Raw genomic sequence first — 27,874 nt, 5'->3', positions numbered from 1 at the left:
TTTTTATGAATAAAATATAGTTTGTGATAAATAACAGAGTTTGCTTATTCTTCCACATAAAATATTAACATTTTTTTATTATCGAAATGACAGTTTTGTTAATTTTTATTTTACTTCACGATTCAACAGATATTTTTTCATTAGTCAAGACACATATTGTCACTGTCTATGTCTATGTTTACTTTGTTTTTGTTAAAGAGTTTCTATATCTATCAACTCCAACAATTAGAACGATAAATAACTAACTAAAATACTAAAAAAATAAAAAATACTAAAAAAACTAACTAAAAATACTAAAGGTGTCCAAACAAAGTGCTCTGAGGAATTGTTCGAGATGATACCAGCATCTCGTTTTTACAATCGCGCCGCCCGCCACCGGAGTAGAGTTCATCCATACTACCTGGAGCCACTGCGGTCATCCACAGTGCGTTTCCAGAGATTTTTTTTGCCACGTACCATCCGGCTATGGAATGAGCTCCCCTCCACGGTGTTTCCCGAGCGCTATGACATGTCCTTCTTCAAACGAGGCTTGTGGAGAGTATTAAACAGTAGGCAGCGGCTTGGCTCTGCCCCTGGCATTGCTGAAGTCCATGGGCGACGGTAACCACTCACCATCAGGTGGGCCGTATGCTCGTCTGCCTACAAGGGCAATAAAAAAAAACTCGAATAGGACAACCCTGAGAATCGGCAACTTTGCCGTAATTGGTTTACTCTGTGGAAAGTGAAACTAGCCGAACCCGTGGATTCGTTTGTTGGTTTGTCCGAATAATATCTCTCGGGTATGAAAGTTTAAATATCTAATATTTGTTCTTAAGAGCTGCATAAAATTTTGCAATGTGTATTATATTTATAACGCTAAGAGTCTATTTACGGTAGTAGACCTTAACGAGAACAAAGGTGTGAGTTTTAACCAAGCTTAAAATAGAAATTACTGGTGGTAGGACCTCTTGTGAGTCCGCGTGGGTGGGTACTACCACCCTGACTATTTCTGCTAAATTAAAAAACAGTTAAATTTTTTTTTTTATGAGTACTACCCCGGCCAGGGCTTCGCCCCTGGACCCCACCGGGGCTTCGCCCTTGGACCCCGGCTCGGTACTCCACGAACTTTCGGCCTGGTAGGAGAAAAAATTGTATGTGCACCGCGGGAGAAAAGTTGGACATTTCCTCCAGCGTGTTTGCCATTTTACACGCGGGTGCACAATGTACTATAACGGTTTATACTATCGCAGATATTGTCATGTAATTATTTCCGAAGTATTGTAAGCTTTACAGTTTTTTTGGTCACGAAGGACTGAGCGGTCAACAATTTAACATTGCGTCGTCTATTTTACTACCGTTTATTTTTCTACGAGAAATATTTCTAGACCTTTCTGTTGTATTTTACAGAGAACAAGCTAATAGTATTTTGAGGTCGAGCGGTTTGTTTCACTTGAATTTTCTACTACAGGATAAGAAGATCCCAGGTGTGAGATGAGCGCCAACCGACTTCGCTATTGCAGTTAGATTTATTTATTTCAATGTTCGCGCGTTTAACTCCTTACTTCGAATTCATTTAACGGCCGTCTGGTGTAGTGGTAAGTGACATGGTCACTACACAAGGGGGTCGCGGGTTCGAATCCCGCCAAGGGAAGATATTTGTATGATAAATATAAATGTCTTTTCCAGGGTTATGGATGTATATTAAATATATGTATGTGTATAATAAAAATCTTACATTTATTTCCGTTATCTGGTACCTGTAACCCAAGTTCTTTACGAACTTATCACGGGACCAGTTAACGTGGCGTGATTGTTAGTAAATATTTATTTATTTATTTGTTTTCTTAAGCCAGTATCTGGGTTTTGTCCAATCTTATAAATTTATTGACACTATTTGTCATGGTTAGCACGTTAGCACTGCCCAGAACGTGTTGACAAACTTGAACTTTAATTAAATTTGCGTATCGCGAAAACTGATTAAAATACTAGCCTGCAGCAAGCGTGTACCTCACTTCATAGATCCTTAGTATCATAATATTAACAGGCCAGCATCTGAGTTGGCGTCGTCTCTTCTTTACCAAAATGATAAGGATTTACTGGTGGTAGGACTTCTCGTTAGTCCGCATGGATAGGTACCACCATCCCGCCTATTTCTGCCGTCAAGCAGTAATGCGTTTCGGTTTGAAGGACGGGGTAGCCGTTGTAACTATACTGAGACCTTAGAACTTATATCTCAAGATGGGTGGCGCATTTACGTTGTAGATGTCTATGGGCTTCAGTAACCACTTAATACAAGGTGGGCTGTGAGCTCGTCCACCCATATAAGCAATAAAAAAAAATCGCATTACCTAAAATTTCGTATCGTATAAATTTAGTAAACTTTAAAAACAACTGGACCAAAACTGAGATTCAATTGTTGGATTCATCGAAGCGTGTTGAAGCACTGGCTTCGAGAATGCAATGTGTTGTTTGCGCGAACACACAGAAATTCATAAAGATGTCAAGTTTTAAAAGTTTTGTCGTGTAGCAAGCGAGCGTGGCGCGGGTTCCGAGCCAATACGCTTGTATGGTACAGACAGTATGTTAAGTTTTATTGCGAAATATTGACAGAGTAGAAACGACAGCGGCTGATATAAATCGTTGTCGACTTAATTGAGGAATAAAGTTTCCATTTTAATTTTGTAACATAGACCGGTGGTAGGAGTAAAGTATGAAAGAGGAGTGCATGCGGCAGAGATGCGAATGTTGAGATGGATGTGTGGAGTGACAAGAATGGACAAGATAAAGAATGAGTATATCAGAGGAAGTGTGAAAGTGGCCCCGGTAAGCAACAAATTAAGGAGCGGACGGTTAGCGTGGTATGGACATGTGATGCGTAGAGAGAAGATGCATGGAGATGTATAGAAATGGTAGTGCAAGGTAGAGGGGGAAGAGGTCGACCGAAGAATATATGGATGGAGTGTGTGAATGACGATATGAGAAAGAGAGGAGTGAGTGTTGAGATGACGGCTGATAGAAGAGAATGGAAGAGAAAAATTAGCTGTGCCGACCCCACCTAATAGGATAAGGTGGAGAAAAAGAAGAAGAAGACTGGTGGTAGGACTTCTTGTGTATTATTCGTGGTTGTGAGGCCGTACGGGTAGGTACTGCCCTGCCTATTTCTGCCAAGAAACAGTAGTGCCAAACGCATTTAAGGCTTTACACCAGATTTGAAGGACGGAACTGTAAAAACTGAGACTCAAAAATCATGTCTTAAAGTGAGTGACGGCATTTACTTTGTTGATGTCCATGGTCTCTGCTAACCACTTAGCATAGGAGTGGCCGTGAGCTCGTCCACCCAACTCAGTAATAAGTAAAAAAATATTGTTAGAGATGAAAATCAGAAGAAACATGAGGCACAGTGTTGGTTAATTAACTTTAATATTAATTGTTCTCTCTCAAGGCATCAATTAATAAATTCATTTACAAAAATCGCTAACTTAAATTGACGGAAATCATCAACATTAACGAATATAATCATAGTTATAATGCGAATAAAATATGTACGTTCACACGTAAAAAAATATTTTTCGCATTGTTTAAATTTGATGTTCCTTCATCGGGCTTTTTTTTTTTTTTTTTTTTTTTCCACAGGAGAAAATCGCCGGATCCCCACCCGCACGGCAGGTGGGGTATGTGGGAGTCGAACCTCACTAAAAACTCCTGCCGCTCACAGCCGGCGCCCTACCCCGGACCGGGTGGGAACCCAGTCGGAGTTATTGAGACGGCGGGACAGGGTTTCATCGGGCTTAATACATTTTCGTCGTAGCTTGTATTCGGTACGGCTTACTTCAAAAACATTTTAATGTTATCATACTGTATGTTCTATATTTTTGTATGGCACATTTTTCGGAGCCATAGCGCTCGATACGAAGTTGGAAATACGTGTAAAATATCCTCAACAAGCGAACAGTTTCGCAACGTAGCCCTTTGAACTCTGTCACATTCAAATAAAACTTAGATTGTATTGTTTTTTAAATTTATCGTTTATATTTATAATTGTTATAGGGAATGCGGTGTGTTTTTGGAAATGTTTATTTTGTAACGAGGAAACCATAGCCAATAAATCTATTTTAAAGTTGTTATAATGTTAAGCTTGAATATTTTTTTTATTGCCTTCGTAGGAAGATGGTCTTATAGCCCACATAATGAGGTGCCGCCATTTGGCTATGTTACCGTAATTTGCAGTTGGAATATTAATTTTTAAGCTGCATTAGGCAGATGGGTTTTCACACTCCAACTGATTCTATGTGATAGGAGCATTATGAGGTATGTAATTGATGTTTAATCGATAGACATGACGGCAGTCGTTTCTTTCGTTGAGAAGTCTGTGACTACTTCATCATCATCATCATAATCATCAGCCTACAGTCGTCCACTGGTGGACATAGGCCCCTCCCAATCCAGACCACTAAGCCCAGTGTTCTGGCTACTATACTATACTGACTACTTCTTTATGGAATTAATAAGCAATAGTGGCCTCGCCGTAGTCGAAATTCGACTATAGTTAAATAAAATTATAATGTTAAACATTTTTAAGGTTCTATTGTCAAACACGATTACAATACTATAATATAGGTAATCACAGATTTTGCCAAAACTACACTATAGATAAAATAATATTAAAGTCAAACAATATTAATTTATTCTCAATTTGTATGTAACTGTTGCATATTCTCATTATCTCATAGACTTAAAACAATAATTATACTTCACTACTACAAAAGTCTGAAAATTGACAATGAACAAACAGTATATTTATATGTGTATGTGTCAAATACATGGTAGTGTGTGTAATGTTTTTTTAATTGATTTAAAGTACATATTTTTTATGTATAATTTTGGAAAAAAAATTATCGTTTAGCACTCCTTCTCTATATTCTCTATGGGAAATTTCATACTCCTCTGTCCGTATAATTTTCGTAAAATGAGGTACAAAGTTTTTGCTTCACGTATTAATATATAGATATAATAAAGGAATCTATAGTACATAATAACGAATTACTATTCAAAACTCTCTCTTTGAAAAGCTGAAATATTATAATAAATAATCGACTTGGTGGCTTAAACGTCGAGCTATAATTACATAAATTATTCATGTTGTTTGATATATTTTAGAATCAGTTTTTCTATTCTAATTTTTGTAGCAGCGGAAAAGGCTTGTATTTCGTTGATAGTGTTACGCCGGTAAGAGTAGTGCCATCTATCGCCGAATATTCGAACGAATATCGAAGGATCTAGTAGCACCTAGAACGCTCGAGAAGTACAACGCCATCTATTGTCAGATAGCGGAACAAAATACTAGAGATGTCTGGAATATTCTGGATAATTCTAGGGATGAGATATCGGCTATAAAAGCGTCGTAGAGATGGCACACAGTGAGTCAATAACCGGAACTACTCGAAGCGAAACAGCGAACGGATCACCTGAAGCGAAGCGGAAGAAGTGAACTGAGAATTTTAAAGTGTTTGTGAAATGTTATAAGTGTTGAATATAGTGTTAGCTTGCACTTTGGTGGAACATTTTATTTATCCCGAAACCCAGCACGTAGCAATAGTTATATAGTCTTCATTTGTTTCGACTTAGGCGAGGTGCGATGCAGCAATGGTCAGCGTGCTGGATCCACGCGGCGCTCGCTGTGATGCTGTTGCCCGGAGTGAGGGCTCCAGCCCGTCCCTGTCCAAGGAACTCGCTCTGCTATTGTCGCGCGGACCACTTCGCCTGCAACTACGTTCCGTTCCATCGTTTCCCAGAAACAGGTAGTCTGTGATGCGGCTTATTCTTCCCATACTTACTTTACTACTTTACTAATACTTACGTTACTGGTGGTAGGATCTCTTGTGAGTTTACTGGTGGTAGGATCTCTTGTGAGTCCGCGCGGGTAGGTACCACCGCCCTGCCTATTTCAATCGTGAAGCAGTAATGCATTTCCGTTTGAAGGCGCGGTAGGCAGCGGCTTGGCTCTGCCCCTGGCATTGCTGAAGTCCATGGGCGACGGTAACCACTCACCATCAGGTGGGCCGTATGCTCGTCTGCCTACTAAGACAAAAAAAGAAGGAAAAATTACTACTTCAATATTGTAACAATAAAAAAAAAGTTTGCCTCTAGACCAAAAGATAGCATAGTTAAATTATGTTTGTGTTCTAGATCCAGAAGTATGGCACGTGTCAGTGTCGCAAGCTCGCTTGGGTACCCTGGGTGAGGGTGCACTGGATGGGAGACGGCTGCGGACCCTGGTGCTGGTAGCTTCACATCTATACCACATAGAACCCGGAGCTTTTTCGTACGTATGGACATAAAACTGGGCACAAAGATTGGGCTTTTGGTCATAGTCTTGATTAGAGTGACATTGGGCTGTAATGGAAAAGACATATCTTATAAATTATATTATTTAACAGATTGTTTCCATATTTTTTTATTTTCTACTGTTCTGTTCTCGAGAACTAAGCGGAGTTAACGATATAATCACGTGATTGAATATTGGTAGAATCTTTCGAATACATAAACTTCGAACTGTTTATTTACATCGTAGATGTATATGGGCTTCAGCAACCACTTAACACCAGGTGGGCTGTGAGCTCGTCCACCCATCTAAGCAATAAAAAAAAATCTTCTGTCTAATCTGTTTTTGAGTGTTACGAATGTAACTCGATGATTAGCTCTAATAATATGCTCAACTATACATTCTATGGGACTTGCAACAGCGCTGAAATATCAAGATCTCACTAAAGCTACTCACTCACTAATTATGTTGTTTAAAAACGAGCATGACACTTTTAATTTTCGTAATAATTTTCTTATTTTTTTTCAAATATACTTCTACTATATCTATATCTTCGTTGTCTTTGACAAAAAAAAAAATTTCAATCATTTTCTATTGCATTCTGAAATTAAGAATGACTTCGTGATGACTTCATTGATTGATTGATTGATTGATTGATTATACTATTTATTAATGACTCGTTAAATATTATTGTATAGTGTAGGTAGTGTTTGAGATAAATCGAGAGGTATCTTTCTGAAGTCGTATGAGAAATGTTTTCCAGGCTTACGATTTATTGTTCACTAAAAAGCCCGGAAATTACTGGAGCTGTTGTTTGTTTAAGCTCTGAAATCGTGCTTAGTGATCGACTGCATTAGGTATTTGGTAACAGTAAGCACGGTCGTACATTACAGAAAGTATTTCATTTGTTTACCTCGCATGACTTGGATTCGTTTTTACAATCCTCAAAATATCAACAGTGAATTTGTAGCTGTAATATTTGTGGTAGTGATATGTTTAAATAAAAACATTTACAAAATTGTTCTGTAGTAGCATTAGTGGATGTTTCTGTTATATAATACAGCTTGAAACCAGCCCCGAACATTGCATCATGAGGTCTCAACTGTTTATAAACCTTTAAAATAGAAACGCATCGATGCTTTGTTCCCACCTGGTGGTAAGCTCACATCCCACCTGGTGGTAAGTAGTTACTGGAGCCCATAGACATCTACAACGTAAATGCGCCACCCACCTTGAGATATAAGCTTTAAGGTCTCAGGATAGTTATAACGGCTGCCCCACCATTCAAATATAAATGCATTACTGCTTCACGGCAGAAAGAGGCAGGGCGGTGGTACTTACCCGTGCGGACTTACAAGACGTCCTACCACCAGTCTAATGCTGTACCAGCCTGTATACCCAACAACACGTTTAATCAATCCTATTATTCTTTGTCACAGGTCAATGACGTCAACATTGGCGTCCTTGGACTTAGCCAACAATGAATTCACAGAAATCCCTATCGAAGCTCTTCGAGAATTAAAAGTGTTGAATTGGCTCAATTTGCAAAAGTAAGGCTCTTTTTTTTTAAAAATATAAATCTCGTTTTGTTACATTTTCTAATCATTGTTGTTTGTTACAGCAATTACATTAGCGAATTAAATTCGGATTTTGACTGGGGTTTCTTATCCGATTCTTTGAGCAGCCTATCATTAAGCAACAATCATCTGTATATCCTGAACGAAGGTTCATTATCGTCACTACATCAGCTGGCCCAGCTCGATCTTGACGGGAATCGATTACATGCCGTCAACCCGAATTCGCTGCCACAGTCATTGGCATTGCTTCGTCTGTCTGATAACATATTGACATACTTCCCATGTCTAACGTTGGCTGGGTTACCACGTCTACTACACCTTCACCTCAGAAATAACATACTAAGACCTTCCTTAAACCACACGTGCAGGGGTGAACGCACCAAAATAGAGTCATTAGATTTGAGTCACAATGAGCTGGATGATCGTTTTGTTCTCAGCTTCCAGCACAGATTACAGCTGAAGCAATTAATATTAGACTTTAATGATTTTACGGCCATTCCTCCTTTCGTTATGGACAGCGGTCGGTTAGAGAAATTATCAATTTCTTACAATAAATTAAGCTATGTGTCAGATGCGATGATCCATGCATTGAAAAGAGATTTGGAAAGATTGGAACTGGATTACAATGAAATAGCTATTCTATCAGGTAGTGTTAAGGAGATGGTGAGACTTAAGCATTTGTCGCTAGCTTACAATCACCTAGAAGAGATCAATGATCTTCCTCCAAATTTGTATTCTTTGTCATTGTCCGGGAATTTCCTGTTGACTTTTCCAGTGGGCTTAAGTACTTTAAGTCCTGCGAGTCTGGCGTATTTAGATCTCGGATATAATCAAATATCGGTCTTGTCCCCCGAATCCTTCGGTGTGTGGTCGGAAGCACTCGTAACTCTAAATCTCAAAGGGAATAGGATCACACAGCTCGTGGCGGGGTCCTTCCCTTTAACTTTACCCTTAAGAGAACTTGTACTCAGCTTCAATGACCTTTATTACGTAGATCCAAATGCTTTTGCAAATCTAACGATGTTGCAAGTCTTAGAACTATCTTCGACTTTATTCAGTGGAGAATTTCCAGTGTCTTCGTATTTCGATAATCTGACTTGGCTGAGTTTAGATAACAATAACGTTCATTACGTCTCGTCCGGGGACCTCCAGAACTTTCCCTCACTACAATATCTCAATTTAGAGTTCAATAAGATAACAGAGTTTCCTAGTGAAGTCACTCTAACGTCTGATCGATCGAACAGACTTAAAGAACTGAGACTATCATATAATTACATAAGCAAGATAAATTCGGAATTCCTCTCCGATTTAGTGGAGTTGCAAAGTTTAGATTTATCGTATAATCGCGTGTACAATATTAGCGAGAACGGTTTCTCGAATTTACACAATTTGGTTTATTTGAGCTTGTCCGGGAACGTTGTGGAGTTCATAGCGGAACGTGCGTTCCGACGCTTGCCCAAATTAGAGGCGTTAGACATGCACGAGAATAATTTACTCGTATTCTCTACGGACTGTTTCGAAAATGTTTCCAACGATGAAACAAACTTTTCGGTAAACGTTAGCCGAAATAGAATATCCGTGTTGACCGGCGGGCTGGCCGTTTCAATAAATACACTCGATCTATCCTTTAATTTTTTAGAGAGCGTCTCACGACATTTTTTTGACTCAATCGGACCAGCCTTGCGACAGTTAATTGTTTCGCACAACAGATTAATGCACCTCGATAACATTGCGTTTGGCTTCCTGCCATCTCTAGAAGTATTGATGCTACACGATAACAGTATAAGTGCTATTAAAAAGAAAGCCTTCGCTGAGATGTCGTCGCTTCAAATCCTGGATCTCTCACGTAATAAAATCAGCCAATTAGCTGTAGAGCAATTTCATAATATGCGACGCTTAAGGCATCTGCGCTTGGCGCGAAATGTCCTGCGATCTTTGCCACGAGATGTATTTAAAAACACCATTCTCGAACATTTAGACCTTAATGACAATCATATTGCAATATTTCCCAGTAGTGCTTTGGCTCAAGTCGGTTTCACTTTAAGAAGACTGGAACTAGCTCAAAATCACCTAGAATATCTCGACGCGGCGATGTTCCACGCTATCGCTTTTCTTCACGAGCTGACACTCGCTCGTAATGCTCTTACAGTACTTTCGGATAACACATTCGCTGGATTAACCAGACTGCGACAGTTAGACTTATCACATAATCCCGTTAAGACGAATTTCAAGGAACTGTTTCACAACCTTCCTCGACTGCGCAAGTTGATCCTCGCCGACGCTGGCCTTAAGAGTATACCGCATTTGCCACTTGCTAATCTAACTGAACTGGATCTGAGTGGTAACTTCATGTCATCTTTTCGGGAGCCTGAAGTGAGGCGATTGATGAATCTACGCGCGCTGAACTTGGCAAGAAATAAATTTACGTCATTGCAACCAGCCATGTGGGCGGCGTTACCGAAATTGTGTAACCTTGACGTATCACAGAACCCTATAGTCCGAGTGACTCGTGGATCATTCGAAGGTCTCGACCGCTTACTACATTTACGGATGCCACAGCTAAGGCAGTTAGAGGTGGTGGAGCCCCGAGCGTTCAGGCCATTAGTTTCTCTTCGGATTTTGGATTTAGAATCGCCCATTGGATCGGGTCGAGCAGAAGCATCCCTTGCCGATATTTCTCTATCAGTACCCACACTGGAATCTCTCTCTGTTTTGGTCAGAGAAAGTGTTCTCGATACCCAACTACATGGGCTAAGAGCACCGAAATTGCGGTCACTTGAGGTGCATGGAGTGGCGTTGCGTCGTGTCTCTGTGCATGCGTTTGTATCTTTGGGCCAGCAGCGTGCCTTGACTCTACGATTGCGACGAACTAGCATCACTGCACTCCCACCAGGTATTGTGAAACCCGTGGCCCGTGTCCCACACCTGGCACTGGACTTCAGTGCTAACCAGTTAGTTACCTTTGGTCCGGCGACACTCTACCCAAACTTGACTGGTTGGAACCGTCTCGCAACAAAACTCCTCCCAGGTAAGTTAATAGAAAACTGTTTCTTACAAGCTAAGCAGTAATGTGCAGTGTTTGAAAAGTTTTTTTTTGTGTAATAGAAAAATAGAAAAACTTCCGGTCTACTTGGTGAAAAGTGGCTACCAGAAACCATTATAGTCATATCGCGGATGCTGCTACTGCAAAAAACAAGATAGATGTCTCAATTGTATTGATTAGTAGTTGAGTGTAAGCCGCTAAGTAAAGCTTATGAAATATCCTTTTTTTATAGTCATCCATCAAGTATCTATAATGTCTATTCTTCTTTACCAGGAGGCCTCATACTATCAGAGAATCCACTCCGTTGTGGTTGCTCTGTATCGTGGGTGGGGGCTTGGTTGCGCCGTTGGACAGCTGAGGTCGGAGGCTGGTCAAGAGACGGTCGTGATGCAGCACGACGTAGCGCGTGCATGATATCCGGGACACTAGTTCCACTCCTGTCTCTGGAGGCAGATGAGGCGGAGTGTCACGCCAGTGCACTCTCAAGTAGAGCATTAACACATCGTCCTCACACAATGAGATCATTTCAATGGATCGTGTTATTATATGCTCTGAGTTAGTGAAAACAATCTACTGTATGGTGGTTAAAAATCCTTTACGGCTTAATCACGCATTTCTCTATTTACCCATTAAAATTTTTAGAAGATACAACAAAGATCGTATTTATTTCAAAAAATTGTCGCCACTATAATGAAGACTAAAATATTTGTAGCTCCCGTAAAATACATAAAGTAAACTAGATTAAGCCGTCAAGTATCTTTAACCACTTTTACGCATTGCGGGAATCTAATAACATAGTGTTCAACTAACTGGTGTTGTGAACTTAAATAATTAATTTACTACTTAAAGTGATCGATACGACATATCAAAATTTACGTATGTAATCATTTAAATTGTGATTGTTTTTTATGAAATGTCAATTCAATAATTCTATTGTTAGACACTCTGACTTTACTTTCTCGATACAACCTCATTTACTTTCTTCATTTGACGTTGTCCTTGACTTAGAATATTGTAAAGCATTCTAAGCATTGAAAAATGTAAAACAATAGCAATGAACGTGAAATTCCACAGTAAAATAATATTTAAGACTAATGAGGTATTTACAGTACATACAAAGAGTTTTGATTCATTTCCTGATGAGTTTGTTTCTGAAACAGCGATTAGAAAAACAGGATGTGAGATATCATCGATCGATCCATGATGGCCTGTATGTGTTGGGATAAGCTCAAATGTCGAGAAGTTTTTTAATTTTTTTATTGCCCCGGTATCAGTTCTCGAGAAGTATCAAAATACTATAAAATGGGTGCCCAGACGTCTCTCCACCGGCATCTGGCATCGTCAATCACGTACCTAAAACTGACTTTTTAACCTTTTTGTGAGAATCAGCGTCTAATGCACTGGTATCACGTCAAAACAAATGTCAGACAAAATGTATTTACATACAATTCATTATTGAAATAAGTAGGTTATAGTTGCAGAAAATAAACAATATAAACGTCAAATTATTTAAGCAAGTTGTCATCAAGCACAGACGCTAAAGCGATACATTAATGAAATAAAAAGAAAATAGTTTGATTTGTAAATCGATTATTTATTTTTATTTTGCGACCACAAAGTCTGCCTTCTGAATTTTTATGTACACATTTTTAATGAGTTACGAACGTAAAACTCTTTAAGACTTCAATGCTTAATCTTTTGATTTACAATCATCCAGGGGTCGTTGCTAGTTATTTGCATGCGAGAAGCCTATTACGACCAGCCTAGACGGAAAGTTGGTCACTGCCTGAATATTAACTAGTTACAGCCATGCCTCCAGGAATGAGATGTAAATTTTAGTCCAATAACATCTTTCATACTTCGGAATTAATGATTCGACCAGAAAGAAGACTTCACATAAAGAGTTTTTTATTGCTTAGATGGGTGGACGAGCTTACAGCCCACCTGATGTTAAATGGTTACTGGAGCCCATATACATCCACAACGTAAATGCGCCACCCATCTTGAGATGTAAGTTCTAAGGTCCAAGTATAGTTACAACGGCTGCCCTACCCTTCAAACCGAAACGCATTACTGCTTCACGGCACAAATAGGCAGGGTGGTGTACTCATCCGCGCGGACTCACAAGAGGTCCTACTACCAGTAATAAAATAGCTCTAAGTAGCTCTTCCTACCTTTTTTTACGTAACTTTTACTTCCTATATATGAACTACCTCGGTTACCGTTTGGTAATATGGCTTGTATGTATTTGGTAATATAAAATGAAGCTTCAGGTCAATGAAATTCAGCATTCGACTTTATAATTCTCGTCGAATAGCTCTGACGTTAGTTGCCAATGAGATCCGCTAGCCCTACAGCTGTAAGTGGGTGCTGACCACGAACCTATCTTCCTGTAATCTCCGTACTGTATAACTAAGCGTCTATTTTTCTTCCCCATAGCCCACTTAGCATAACAGGAGGTCGCCAGTCAAATAAAAATATGTATAATCAAATGAAATATTCATTGCGACCAGCCAAATTTTATCAGTTTTAATCTAGTCAAATTCTGAGCCTAGTTTCTCAAAAAAATTGTAATATTTGTAAATACATAAACGTAGCGATATATTTCATGTGTAAGATTTTATTAAAAATCGATATTTAAAATAATATTTCGAGCACTGTTATTATTTGTTGATTTAATTGTTTAATTTGTTTTATAAGATTGTTTACGGATTTATTGTTTTAGTTGTTTATCTTAAAAATACATATCTTTGAGGGATCCGAATCGTGTTTTTTAAATTCAATTTCTTATTCTTTCAGTGTTTCAGTCATCACAAATCCCCCGAATTTATCGTATTTCTGTTAGGATTTATTATTGTCTGTGAAAATATTTTTTAATTAAGATAAAAATGTACATATTACATAGGTTTGTTATCTTAATTATAAATGTTATTTAACTGAAATATTATTTTAATGTAAGCGCACATTTTGATTTCTAACCATTATTTATTTCGAGGGAAATAAAAGTATTTTTATATACTTGTTGTTTCATTGTATTATACTTAATCTTTAGTGGCGGAGACATTATTAGTAGGTGCACTAAAAATTGATACTTTTAATACGATTGATGATTACTTGAGCATTTTTTCCATAACAAAAAAACTTTTCGAACGCTCTATCTTTAAGATACAAAATCTTTCTAATCCATGTTTTGAGAGCTGGTATTACGGTCCGTCTGGGTAGATACTACGGTTGCTTATACCTCCAAAATTAGTCGCTACTTCGATGCTATAGAGTTCTTTTTTGAGTATTCAATTATATAAACTATAAAATGTTTTACGTTTTTGCCGTACATCTGCATGGAATTCAATAAAGTGTGAGCGCAGCGGACTGTTACAGCAGTACATCGTAATGGCGAAAATTTTGTTCTGTGTAAATACAATACTGGACGGTCGTTACGCGGCTTGCGGTCGCGTTTGGTGCTGGTCAACACAGTGTAGGGACAAAACAGAAGGTAAATTATCTATTCGAAACAAATAAGATATTTGATATAATTATTGTTGGAATCACATGTTGACCACTCGATATTTACAAAGATAATATACAACTTTACTGGTAGTAGTATGTTACTGGTGGTAGGACCTCTTGTGAGTCCGCGCGGGTAGGTACTTGATCGAAACATAGCAACCCTATTTTCCTCACGGCGGCGGAAGCGGGGGAGAGGCGTGGACTTGCAAAATAAAACGACGTGCATCAACGAAAAACACACAATCATTGTCGGTCCCGTAAAATTGTACTAGCTTTGATCCGATTTAATAAACCAGCTATAAATACAGTTCACTTTTATTTGAATAAGCCTTGCACCCAACATCTCATCGCAACGGCGCCAACAGTTACACCGCCCTGCCTATTTCTGCCGTGAAGCTTTTTTTTCCCTACCTAAGCTGATAGCCTTGAGAGGCTATTTCAGTGGAACCTTAATTAGTAGATGAGCTCACGGGGCTCAGATCTGACGACGTTGTTAACACGAACCCTAGCAAGAGCCGTGCTTCGTAGAATCTACCACCGGATCGGAAACGCCGTGGAGCAGTAATGCGTTGCGGTTTGAAGGGTGGAGCAGCCGTTGTAACTATACTTGAGACCTTAGAATTTATATCTCAAGGTGGGTGGCGCATATACGTTGTAGATGTCTATGGGCTCCAGTAAACACTTAACACCAGGTGGGCTGTGAGCTCGTCCACCCATCTAAGCAATAAATAAAAAGTAAATTTAAGTTATTAATAAGTAATTTATTAAGATAATAATTATGAAGTAAAGCAGCAATAAAGGCTTATTTTATTTTTATTTTTATCCAAGTATTCTATATAACCATGTTATTAAATACCCTAGTCACCGTATGAAGAACGTGTTCAATTTTTTGTTGGATTAAATATAATATTTTAAATTTTTACTTATACTCAAAACTACTACTCACTACTACTCAAAAATATGTCTTCTGTTGACTCAGCTGAGGAAACCTATTGATTGATTTTTCTTGAGTAATATTCTAATTTATAATATTGATATAGCACATATCATATCATGGCATATCACACAGCAAATCGGTGCTCGTCTTACAGCTCTATACTTTTTAGTTGTAGTACTGCTATAAGATATACTATGCGCGTTGGGGACGAGTATGTAGCGGCATTGTTTTAATACAAAACTCTGCAAATACAATCGGTGTGTACAGATTAACGTTCTCGCCTTTTTGTGGTCTATTGTTTAACTTATAATTAATTGAGACTCCTATAGAATTGTCGGGAAATAGATTTTAATGCGATATTTATGGAAAGGCCGTGTGGTGGCTTATAACGCACCACCCCATCGTCTCCCATAGTGGCTACTAAGGGATTCATTGGAAAGTGGACATCAGGGTTCTTTAAGTATTTTATCTGCATATTGCGATGACCAATTGCTATTTACTTGTGGAGGGATCGCTGGAGTAGACAGGTTCTGGAGTGGAGACCGCGTAACAGAAAACGTCACGTGAGACTACCTGGCTAGTTAGGGCGATGACCTTGGAACGGTGGCCGTAAGAGATGGATGAGGAGAGCTCAAGACTCGGCTCAGTGGCGTGGACTGGGAGAGGCCTATGTCCAGTAGTTGATGACTGTGGGCTGATGATGATAATGATGTGAAGGGCGTGTTGTAAGTGTTGCACAAGTAAGTACCAGCATCTTGACCATTGCTGGGGCGCGCTAGGGCGGCATGAAATTTAATGGGGCGATATTATTGAAAATTTGCATAATTACTGGTGGTAGGGTGTCTTGTGAGCCCGCATGGGTAGGTATCTCCACCCTTCCGGATTCTACCGTCGAGCAGAAATGCCTTTCGGTTTGAAGGGCGGGGCAGCCGTTGTACAGTAAAACTGAAACTTTGAACTCATAAGTCCTGGTAAGAGGTCGCATTTACGTTGTTGACATCGATGGCCTCCGACAACTACTTAGCACCAGGTGGATCGCGAGTTCATCCACATCTAAGCAATAAAAAGGTGTTTTTTCTTAGGTTTTAAACATAAGTGTTTATCAAGAGCCCGTCTTCAAGTCGTCTTCAAGAGCCTTGCGTCGGTATCCAAGCTCTCATTCAGAGGACCTTAAGAAAAATATTTGAGGTAGCGTAAACTAGGATAAGAGCTGAGTGGAGAACTAATTCTGACCGTGTCCTCTAGATTTGTCAACCGAAACACTATTCAAGGCACACTATTGGAGATTAAGTCTGAAGACTTTCTGTTAGTTCTGTTGGTTTTAGATAGACCTGTAAACGTTGTATTTTTTATTTTGTATACAAAGTGTAAGAAAAGTGTATAGCTTAACATAAATTGAAAATATTACGACTGTATTGAAACAATACGATGCAGCGGTGTTTGAAACTCGCTGGCGGTCACTAATTTTTCATATGAAATACGTACTTAACAAATGTTCACGATTGACTTCCAAGGTGAAGGAATAATATCGTGTAATAAAAATCAAAGCCGCAAAATTATAATTTGGGTAATTACTGGTGGTAGGACCTCTTGTGAGTGCCACGGGTAGGTACCACAACCCCGCCTATTTCTCCCGTAAAGCAGTAATGCTTTTCGGTTTGAAGGTTGGCGCAGTCTTTGTAACTATACTGAGACTTTAGAACTCACATCTAAGGGTGGGTGGCGGCACTTGCGTTGTGGATGATAGACATGCAGTAACCTCTTAACACCAGGCGGGCTGTGAGCTCGTCCACCCATCTAAGCAATAAATAAATAAATAAAAAATAAGCACAAATGCATACTATTATATGAAGCTTAAAGCTTATGGACCCGTAATAGAGGGCAGAGGCTGCTGGCCGATATGCTTTTGTTTCTCCGCTGACCGTGCCTCCGTAATTCATTTTAATTGTAATACATTGCTTGCAGCACGCCGGAGGCCAGGCCCTAAATCTGTTAAGGCATAATATTGTCTCGTTTAGGTATGTTAGTGTGTATAAAAATGAAAAAACAAGATGAATTGAGTAGAAATGTTTTTGAGAAAATAAATCGATCGAATGACCAAAAGAATTCTTTTACAATATAATTCTTGCCAAAGAATTCCAGTGTAGATGATTTATCATGAATTGAGAACTTTCTCCGAAAAGCTAACAGTCTCTGGTATATTATACAATTTGCATTAATACATATTATAATAGTAATACAAAATCGTAGTGCCTTAACACATAAAATATTTCTAAATAAAAACTCACACAAACAAACGTTAGAAGTCAGTTTAGATATTTGCCTAGAATCTATAGAAAGTCTTTAGCAGAGGTATAAACCTCGATAAAAGAATTTAGTTGGTGAGGCCAATGGTGGATTCTAAGTTGGTAAAGTGAAAAACATGGCGCAGACACGAGTGCGATGTTTTACCGACTTCAGGTTGAGATGTTTCAGGTATGAAATAAACCTATTTATTATTTTTACAAACATGTACATGCACATATGCAAATACATATACAACGATCATATATCCAGTTAATAATGTTACGCCGGTAAGAGTAACACCATCTATCGCCCATTAGTCGAACGAATATCGAATGATCTAGTAGCATCTAGAACGCTCGAGAAGTAGAACGCCATCTATTGCCAGAGAGCGGAAACGCAGTACTCGGCTTTTGTGGAATATTCTCGACGATTCTAGGGATTTTGTCTCGACTATAAGAGCGTTGCAGAGATGGCACGCAGTCAGTTAGTAATCGGAACTACTCGAAGCGAAACAGTAGACGGATCGCCTGAAGCGAAGCGGAGGAAGCGAATTGAGAGTTTTAAAGTGCTTGTAAAGTGTTTTCAGTGCTTATAGTGTTAATTACAGTTTTAGGTTGTACTCTGGTAGAATTTTATTTATCCTGAACTCCAGCGCGTAACAATAATAAAATAACTTAACGTATGTATTTATAAAACAATATCAATTAATACATTGACATGACAAGTTAGGGTCAATAGAAATTATATTTGCAGTGAGATGCAGAAGACAAAAGAATATCGTACAAGCATCCTGAAGAATTATATACAAGCCTTTTTTGAAGTTGCTGAAGTTGAATGCTTATTTTTATTTTGTTTGGGCCTAAAAGCGTATTTTTTTAGTTTTTTAAGTCATTATTTATTTTACTTACCCTCTTTAAAATAGCTTTATTTCGCACTCTCTGCTTCTATGATGTTCTAGTATACTCGTATAGGAACACTTCAAACAAAAACCGGGTTAGGGTGTCAGCGTAACACAAGCAATTTGTCAGAGGCGGCGGGGCTTCGAGCAACACGCTTTATTTTTGACAAAACTTTCACAGTACCTACCGTAAAGCTCAACACTCAATCAAAGTTTCTCCCTGTTACTGGTAACATGTTTTTATTATTGTCTTAAACGCTGAAGCAATTAATTTTCTAAGCGGTCGTTAGCGCGGTCGCCGCCAGTTCTTGTATCTCTCGAACAAATAAGATTAAATTTGATAGGGTTTCGCGGTTCGTAGGCGTGATTGTAAAATTGTTTATAAGTTGTTTTTTTTTATGAAATTTTCGGTATGCTTGTACATACTTGACGGCACTCCGTGGAGAGCGAGATGAGGACTGCCGGCATCACCTGGAGTGAGGTCAAGGAGTCGTGACCTAAAGGATAAGACGTCCGGTGCATTCGTATGTAGCGATGCACCGGTGTTCGAATCCCGCAGGCAGGTACCAATTTTTCTAATGAAATACGTACTTCACATATGTTCACGATTGTCTTCCACGTTGAAGGATTAGCATAACGTGTAATAGAAATCAAACCAGCAAAATTTTAATTTGCGTAATTACTGGTGGTACGACGCTTTACGAGTCCGCACGGGTAAATAACACCACCCTACCTATTTCTGACGTGAAGCAGTAATGCGTTTCGGTTTGAAGGGCGGGGCAGCCGTTGTTAAAAGTGAGACCTTAGAAATCACGTTTTGAGGTGAGTGGCGGCATTTTAGATATCTATGGACTCCGGTAAACGTTTAACATCAAGTGGGCCATGAGCTCGTCCACACATCTAAGCAATTTAAAAAAGATAACATTTGAGGGCTATACCATCGAGGTACCCTAGGATAACAACAACTATCGTAATCCCGCAGACATGGGATAGAAATTAACTATTAAATGCGTTATTACAATAAGTAGCCATCTTAGAAGTAATAATTTACGGGAGTATTATGATTTAAGATTTTAAACGACGCCTGATATAGAACTCGTTCGAAAGTGAAAGTTCAGGCGGTCCCTAAGGATTTGAGAGACCTTGGCAAGTAACTAGTGACTGCGATCTGGTAGGTAAGACGCTAATTTTTTTATATTTTTTTAATGATTTTGGCTCCGATAACAAATTAACACTAGCTTAACACGTGCTGTGTGTTCACCTTTCTAAAAAGAGAACAAGTTTTACATCATACACGAACATTAACAGAAAGATGAAATTGGACCAGATAACCACACCCGCGGTATACAGTCTTCGGTCCCCAGATGAAACAGGCGATTGTTTTAGTCCAGGAAAATAATTTAGAAGGAAAATCCGGCGGAAAAAAGCCAGAAAGTTTATCATTTTATTATAACATTTACATTATAAAAACAAAACAGTGCGTCCCACGGGATGAAGGGATGCTAAAGGGGGTTCCTAAACGAATTACAATTCAATTTCTATTTTACGAGAGAGAGACTATTGTCCCTGGGCGCTTTTTATTTTAGCGAATTCGTAAAACTTGGGCATAAATAAAAGGTTACATTACATTGGACGTTTAACGATTGTTTTGAAATATGTATTATTTTTATTTATTTTTATTGCCCTTGTAGGCAGACGAGCATACGGCCCGACCGATGGTGAGTGGTTACCGTCGCCCATGGACTTCAGCAATCCCAGGAGCAGAGCCCAGCCGCTGTCTACCGTTAAAAAATGTGCGACTCCTTTTATGAGAAGTTGATGTGTGTTATTTACTAGCTGATAGTCGTCTCGCGTTTTGAGGGGAGTTCAAAGTCGAAGTCTTTTTATAAATAAGAGATAAGAAGATTCATGGTACCTGCTCATAGGAACCTTACATTATGTACTATTAATAGTGGTAGGGACTCTTGTGAGTCCACACGGGTAGGTACCACCACCCCGCCTATTTCTACTGTGAAGCAGTAATGTGTTTCGGTTTGAAGGGTGGGGCAGTCGTTGTAACTATACTGAGACTTTAGAACTTATATCGCAAGGTGGGTAGCGCATTTACTTTGTAGATGTCGATGGGCTCCAGTAACCACTGAACACCAGATGGGCTGTGAGTTCGTCCACCCATCTAAGCAATAAAAAAAATATTACCAGCATTTCCACAATTATGCAAATTAAATATGCAAAACGAGAAAATATTATATACTTCTGGGAAGCCACAATTATTAACACCATCGTCAGACATCGTAGGGGCGAATAGGGCGATCGAGCTCAGAGAAATATTGAGTACACCAATCATGTTTGTTGTTTTAGAACAATTTAGAAATCTTCTCTTGACGTTAGCAAACGAAAAAGTATGACAGTTCTTAAGACGGAGGCACCGCTCTTCAAGAAGGCCGGTTGGTGAGTGTGATGGCGTCTACGCGCCTCCATCGGCTAGGCTCTGTCGTAGCACAAAGTTAGCCGAGTTCCGACGATGCCTCAATCGTGCTGTCATCTCTCGGGAATCGTGCTGAGTTTCGTTTAGCTACCAAACTAATGACCGTCTCCGACATATAAAACTGTAAATTGTATAGCATTATTTATAACCCTCAGACACAGCCCACTGAGTTTCTCGCCGGATCTTCTCAGTGGGTCGCGTTTCCAATCCGGTGGTAGATTCTGCGAAGCACGGCTCTTGCTAGGGTTCGTGTTAGCAACCTCGTCAGGTTTGAGCCCCGTGAAGTCACCTACTAATTAGGGTAACGCTGGAATAGCCTCTCAAGGCTACCAGCTTAGGTAGAATAAAAAAAAAACATTATTTAACTCTAGGTTTTTGAACTCATCGCCATAGGTAAGTTCACTTTGAAATACACATATGTATTTCGTTTTTACAACAATTTTAATATTAAATGCTGCATTAAAAGCGATTTCTTGAAGTAATCCCGTAGAGCGCTACGAACCGTAGCAGCGTAGCGAACTCGTAGCTCCGTAGCGACGCGTCCCGGATCGCACATTTCGATAAAACTTGGACGAACTCTAAAGCCTTCTGAAATCCAATTTAAACTTAACCGAAATTAAATTTAAGAGATTTACCTCCTTATGAATTATTTATTTTACTTCAAATAATGCTTTTAATGCTTCGAACGGATACTGTTTTCTTTTGTTAAATCAAATGAGTTTCTAATTTAGTGGCCGTCTGTTTTCTTCCTTATTCTATGTAGACACATTGAACACAGCAGTGCTCAGATTAAAATAACAAAATACATTAAAATGTATGTGTGCAATGTTTCTCTTTATTTTTGTTGGGTAATTGGGAGAACGCTTCCACTGCTGTTGTGTGATCACCGAAGTCCATAGACATCAACGGTAATGCCAACTTGCCATACCAGATCGACTTTTCAATCTTAATTGAATACTATCGTCCTATCATACAAACCATAACGAAGGCTATGAATAGTTCTACCATCAATAAAATTACAGGGATATTAGAAACAGTGGAGTTAGAATTTTTTTACAAACAGACAAGATAGAGGTCATGTAGTCCCAGCACCTAAGGATCACAGGGTTAACATGCCAAATGATATGTTTCTAATGAATTCCTGGACAGGCATTGTAATTAGTGTTCGCCAAATGATTGAAATTTGACAACTTTAATACTTAGATCTTCCCCTGACATTATGAAACACGGATAATACTGACACTTACTAATAGCTAGTGATCATAACAAAAAAAACCGTTTGAAAAACTGTGGAGAAGATTCCATAATAAAATCTTTTTGAGTTTCATTTTGAATTTTCTTTGTCATTATACTGTGTGTTAGGAGACCGCTTCCAGACTTCAGACTCCAGCCATTTTATTGTTTTGACTCGTTTTTTAAAAATAAAGTATTTTGTATTTTGCTTCCGAATACGAAGACAGACGGAAGTACTAATGACAACTTTGATGAGGGGACGGAAAAAAATCCATTTAAAAAAAATCATATTTTTAAAACGTTTTATTAGCATTATTTACGCTCGATCATGTTAGTACAGCTAAATGACATGATAATTTCATAAAAATACATTAGTTTACTAAAAAAAAAACAAGCAATGAAATTATTTTTCCATCCCTTCATCAAAGGTGTCATTAGTACTATCGTCTGTAGTTAAAGATCAGCGAATCTTGTAATGGATAGTTAGATAACAGTTTTGAACTTTTCGCGGCCGAAAAGATAAGACACCTGGTTTTTTCAGTCTTCGTTTTCGGAAGCGGTCTCCTAACACCCAGTATTATTTTGTGTTTTTGTGGAAACCCAAGTCAAATGAACTCCTAGACCTCAAGATACTGTCAGTGTGTTCTGTATAAAATACAACATGAAAGTTTGAATATACGACAAGCTTAATCGACGAGAAGATATCCTTAAAAAAATTGACGGTAGTATGATATTAAAATTTCCACAAATAACAGCTAAGTAGATGACTAAAAACTGTATAATAATAACTGTATAAAGTAGTTGAAACACCAGATTAATACAATGAAAAAAAAAACGCGAGAATTAATTGTAAAGCTAGGTCTGATTCGTATTTATATAATAATAAATCTTATTTAAAAGTTTTATCTTTGCCTGTCCATGTCTAGATTCAGCTGCCGTGATAGCTGAGGATGGGCAGACTAAAGCCACCAAGTTTCTCTGTTATCTAAATCCTGTGGCACCACGCTCAAGACTTACTACCTTCTATAACCAAACTGAGATTACCTAACAAAAATTCATAGCGCTGCAACATCTAATAGGGCCCTTATTATTTACAAAACAGGTTCGCTCATTTATTTTTATAACTCGCCTTTTAACTAGCGGAAAAGCGTGATAAAAGAATATTCAAGGAACACAGCCCACGGAACAATGTATGCCCGAGTAATCCGCGTTATGGTTTCGTTGTTAAAATCAAAGCGCTCGAAGGGCGTTTTTTTAATGGAATTGCTGTTTTTTTTGGTACTATCATTATTACTAACGGAATAATGTATATTTTTCCGAAGAATGAGGCTATATAATATAGTTACAACGGCTGTCCCATCCTTCAAACCGAAACGCATTACTGCTTCACGGCAGAAATAGGCAGGGTGGTGGTACCTACCCGTACGGACGCACAAGAGATCCTACCACTAGTAAAATGCTAAATGCGTATTTGGTATTAGTATCAACAATTCGATGTTTTTAATTTAACTTCAATTATGTTTACAACATTCAAATAGCTAACGAAGTTTTTTTGTTGTAATATATTTATATATTACTAGCTGACCCGGCAGACTTCGTAGTGCCTCAATCGATAATCTATAAAATAAACTTAAAACAAACAAAAGGAATCCGTCCGACGGGGGGCAAATCAAAGGAAAAGCAAAATTGTAATTTTTATTTAATGCCGCCCATTTTCATATTTATCTAACCTTTTAAACCTTCTCTGGACTTCTACGAATAATTCAAGACCAAAATTAGCCAAATCGGTCCGGCCGTTCTCGAATTTTAACGAGTCTAAAGAACAGCAATTAATTTTTATATATATAGATATATAATACTTGTTAAACTCTAAATGGCTCTCCTTTAATGTTGCAAAAATGTCGCTTTAACCAAAAATAGCCTTACACCCGTCGATTTACTTAAACATATTTCGTTATGAAAATCTGGAAAATAATTATCATTCCAAAACATGTAGCTTCCGTTCAAAACGTTAAAGCGCATACTCAACATAACCAACTTACGTTACGCTATCTAAAGCCACTGATAACATCGCCGTAACTGTAAAACTATGCGCTGTGATACTCGGACACGTGCGGCTAAAATTGTTTTAATTAGGAAAACTTTTATACTTAACGTACATTATGTTGCTGGAGATGGTAAGAGGGACCCAGCGAACCCTTCTATTTTTTTTAATGCTCCTATATGCTTGTCCACATGACGTTAAGCGCTTACCAGATGCCATTGGAACCGCAGCGTGAATACTGTTGCCCATCATGAGATAAGTAATTAATTATAAAAATTGGTGCCTGCCAGCGGGATTCGAACACCGACATAGCGCATCGATCGATATTAATGAGCCGGGTGCCTTATCTGTTAGGCCAAGAAGACTTCAAAACTGTTATCTAACTATCCATTACAAAATTCGCTGATCTCCACTACATTGAAAATACATATCTTACTGGTGGTAGGACCTCTTGTGAGTCCGCACGGATAGGTACCACTACCTCGCCTATTTTTACCGTGAAGCAGTAATGCGTTTCGGTTTGAAGAGAGGGGCAGTCGTTGTAACTATATTGAGACCTTAGAACTTATATCTCAAGGTGGGTGGCGCATTTACGTGGTAAATGTCCATCGGCTCCAGTAACCACTTAACACCAGGTGGCCTGTGAGCTCATCCAACCATATGAGCAATAAAAAAAATAAAAAAACAATCATTTGTAATGTAATTAAAGTAATAACTACAGCAATTCAATTCCCCTTGATACTATATCATTTGGGTTCCGTTTCAAATAAGTAGTTACATACAAAATGAGACTCCGAATGTAATTCAATGAGTTGTGGGCTTTGAGGTCAATCGTGTACCCCATAAGCAATGAATTCATTTGGCTCTATACGTTTAATAATACTCCCCGAATTTTAATCACGCAGGAGCCAGTCACCGTCGACGCCCTAGACACGTCCTTACGGATCCATCAGATCCAATAACCTTTGCATTAGATGCCTTCAGCTCTAACACTAGGAGCAGACTTGCAGGCTTAGGGACCCGGTAACCGTATTCGTCGAACTTGACAAAGAGTTCGACGTGCAACCGAACCCATGAATCAGCTCGCCGAGTTTCTCGCCGTATCTTCTCAGCGGGTCGCGTTTCCGATCCGGCAGTAGATTCATTCGCGTAGCAGCTACTCTTGAGTTATTAGGTCCCTGATCCCACCCCTCCTGGCTAAGCCTTTGCTCGCCCACCTGTCCTGGTGAAACTGGATAGGCCACCATTAACACGAGGCATAGTGTACGCCAAGTATAGCACAACAACCGCGTACTTTGTGGGCTGACCATAGTTGAGTGGCGGTAAAATATTTCACAAAATGAAGCGACGCAACAGTTACATTTAGTAGATCGACCGGCCTGATGCGGTCTCGTGAGCTTTAATTACACGCTCGTTTCGTGGCCTGAATGTTTGAGGCTAGTTTTAATTTATTCGTTCCTAATATGATTGTAGTGTAATATGTTTTACTATTTTGAGCAAGTTTCTCTTTAAATCATCGTTTACAGTATATTGGTTTTGATTTAACTAAATTAAGTGAATATATCTAGATAATTAATTTTAATGTAGAACACGTAAAGTAATCTATACTAATATATAAATCTATTGTGGTTTTTACGGATGTTCCGTTATAACTACTGAACCATACCTCCTATTGGTTTGAAACTTAGTGTCCATGTAGAAAATACATGTGCTTAATGGATAGGCTAATATTTATATGAGTGTTGGACTCCCTACACCAGTTTCGGGGGCGTTAATGGTGAGAATCTTTGTCTGGGTGAGCAATAATAATGTTAATTTTAAATGTGCAGCGAAGCGGACGGGTACAGCTAGTAATTTTATAAGATTATTTAAGTCATCTGTAAAGGTAAGCAATACGGATCTAACGCTGATTAGATTTTCTTATTGACAAAAAAGCAAGATATCTACTGATTGATACTGCCAACATATAAATTTTTATATTAGGTAAACTCTGGTCATAGATTATGAATTCGCGCGGGTAGATTGATCTCTCTATTTTAGAGGAACGACTGCTATACAATACAAAAGAAATTTCGATCTCATACCTCAAAGTGTCTTAACGCAATCAGCTTGCAACATCTTTTGTCTACGATATCGATTGAATACAACGTGGACTGTAATGTACGCCTCCAGTGCAATAAATAAAACAAATTTCATTGGAATTTTCACCGTATTCCTGAACGGAAAGTGAACAAAAACAGCGCTCGGTAATGTTACGTTAAAATAATATTTCACACAAAATATATAAGGGTCGAACTTAAGGATTTTGTAACTGGAGGGGTCTATTATTAGTCGAAATGATTCTTTGGTTCCTTAGCTTGGGATTAATTTTTTTTGGAGCTCATGAATATTAGCGCGTCAATATGCTTCTGCTCATCTTTGGCTGTTCTTTCGTTCAAATAAAACCATAAAATTGCATCTCAAAAAAATAGAAAAAAGTCAGCCTTTGAGAATGAAACAATGCACTCTAGCACCACTAAAATACTTCTAAAATTAAATGGCAAGAATTCATCGGAACAAATAAAAAAAACAACTTTATCTTTTTTAAAGGGGGTCTCTTAGCACTAGCATCTGATTCCGTCCCTGTAATATACGTCACACGTGCTGTGGGTTGAGCGCTATATCATAACGAGTTTGATTTTCCCATGAACGCTTCCTGCGCGCCTTGTGACGCCACAGCCGGTCGGTATGTGAATGCAACAGTGATGCGTTATTTTATACCCTGATTTATACGTTATATTTCGTTGAAGTTCATTTCAAGAATATATTTTTGACGTGACAACCTCTTATAATCCTATGGAACCGGCTGCACGCACGAAAAACCATGACTCATGCGGCGTTACCTCGCTCTGAGGCGTTCCATTGAAATCAGTATTTTTTTATGACGTTTTCACGTTCAACTATCGTCAGTAAGCCGCCTTTAAAGACAACCGATTTTTTTTTGTCTTTGTAAGCAGACGGCATACGGCCCACCGCCAAGACTTATATAAAAACATAGATCTTACTAGTCCTTATAAATAAATAAAGCAGACGAATGTCTGATTTAACTGATGTCCTGGATAAGGAAGTCGTCGTGGTCTAAAAGATTAGAGGCCCGGTGCATTCGTATCTAGCGATGTGACGGAGTTCGAATCCCGCAGGCAAGTACCCCCATCTTTTCTATAATACGTACTTGACAAATATGAGTGAATTACAAGGTGTTATAAAATCAAACCCGCAAAATTACATGTAATTTGCGTAACTACTGGTGGTCTTGCCATCCGGCATAGGTAGGTACCATCACCCTCGTGAAGCAGTAATACGTTTCGGTTTGAAGGGTGGGGCAGACGTTGTACTGTAAAAAGACTTGAATTCATGTCACGAGGTAATGCCGGCATTAACATGATTGATGTCTATTATGTAAATGTACTGGCGGCAGGACATCTTATGAGTCCACACGGGTAGGTACCACCACCCTGCCTATTTCTGCCGTGAAGCAGTAATGCGTTTCGATTTGAAGGGTGGGGCAGCCGTTGTAACTATAC

At 38.8% G+C, this 27,874-nt stretch overlaps 1 protein-coding gene across 1 annotated transcript in view; it reads left to right on the top strand.

Moving 5' to 3' along the window:
• LOC101745358 (chaoptin) overlaps positions 1–13,939 on the top strand; it is a 34,480-nt gene extending 20,541 nt beyond the window's left edge. Inside the window, exons 2-6 of the mRNA XM_038017007.2 lie at positions 5,605–5,777; positions 6,166–6,301; positions 7,741–7,851; positions 7,923–10,906; positions 11,195–13,939. Coding sequence (XP_037872935.1) covers positions 5,615–5,777; positions 6,166–6,301; positions 7,741–7,851; positions 7,923–10,906; positions 11,195–11,481 — 3,681 coding nt within the window. The 5' untranslated portion in view covers positions 5,605–5,614 and the 3' untranslated portion in view covers positions 11,482–13,939. The remainder of the gene's footprint in view (positions 1–5,604; positions 5,778–6,165; positions 6,302–7,740; positions 7,852–7,922; positions 10,907–11,194) is intronic.
• Positions 13,940–27,874: the final 13,935 nt, after the last annotated feature.

Source organism: Bombyx mori, chromosome 17, assembly GCF_030269925.1.
Source record: "Bombyx mori chromosome 17, ASM3026992v2".
In the NCBI taxonomy this organism is placed as follows: Eukaryota; Metazoa; Arthropoda; class Insecta; order Lepidoptera; family Bombycidae; genus Bombyx; species Bombyx mori.
The sequence above is the reverse complement of the archived record's forward strand: the minus strand, read 5'-3'. Positions and strand labels throughout refer to the sequence as shown.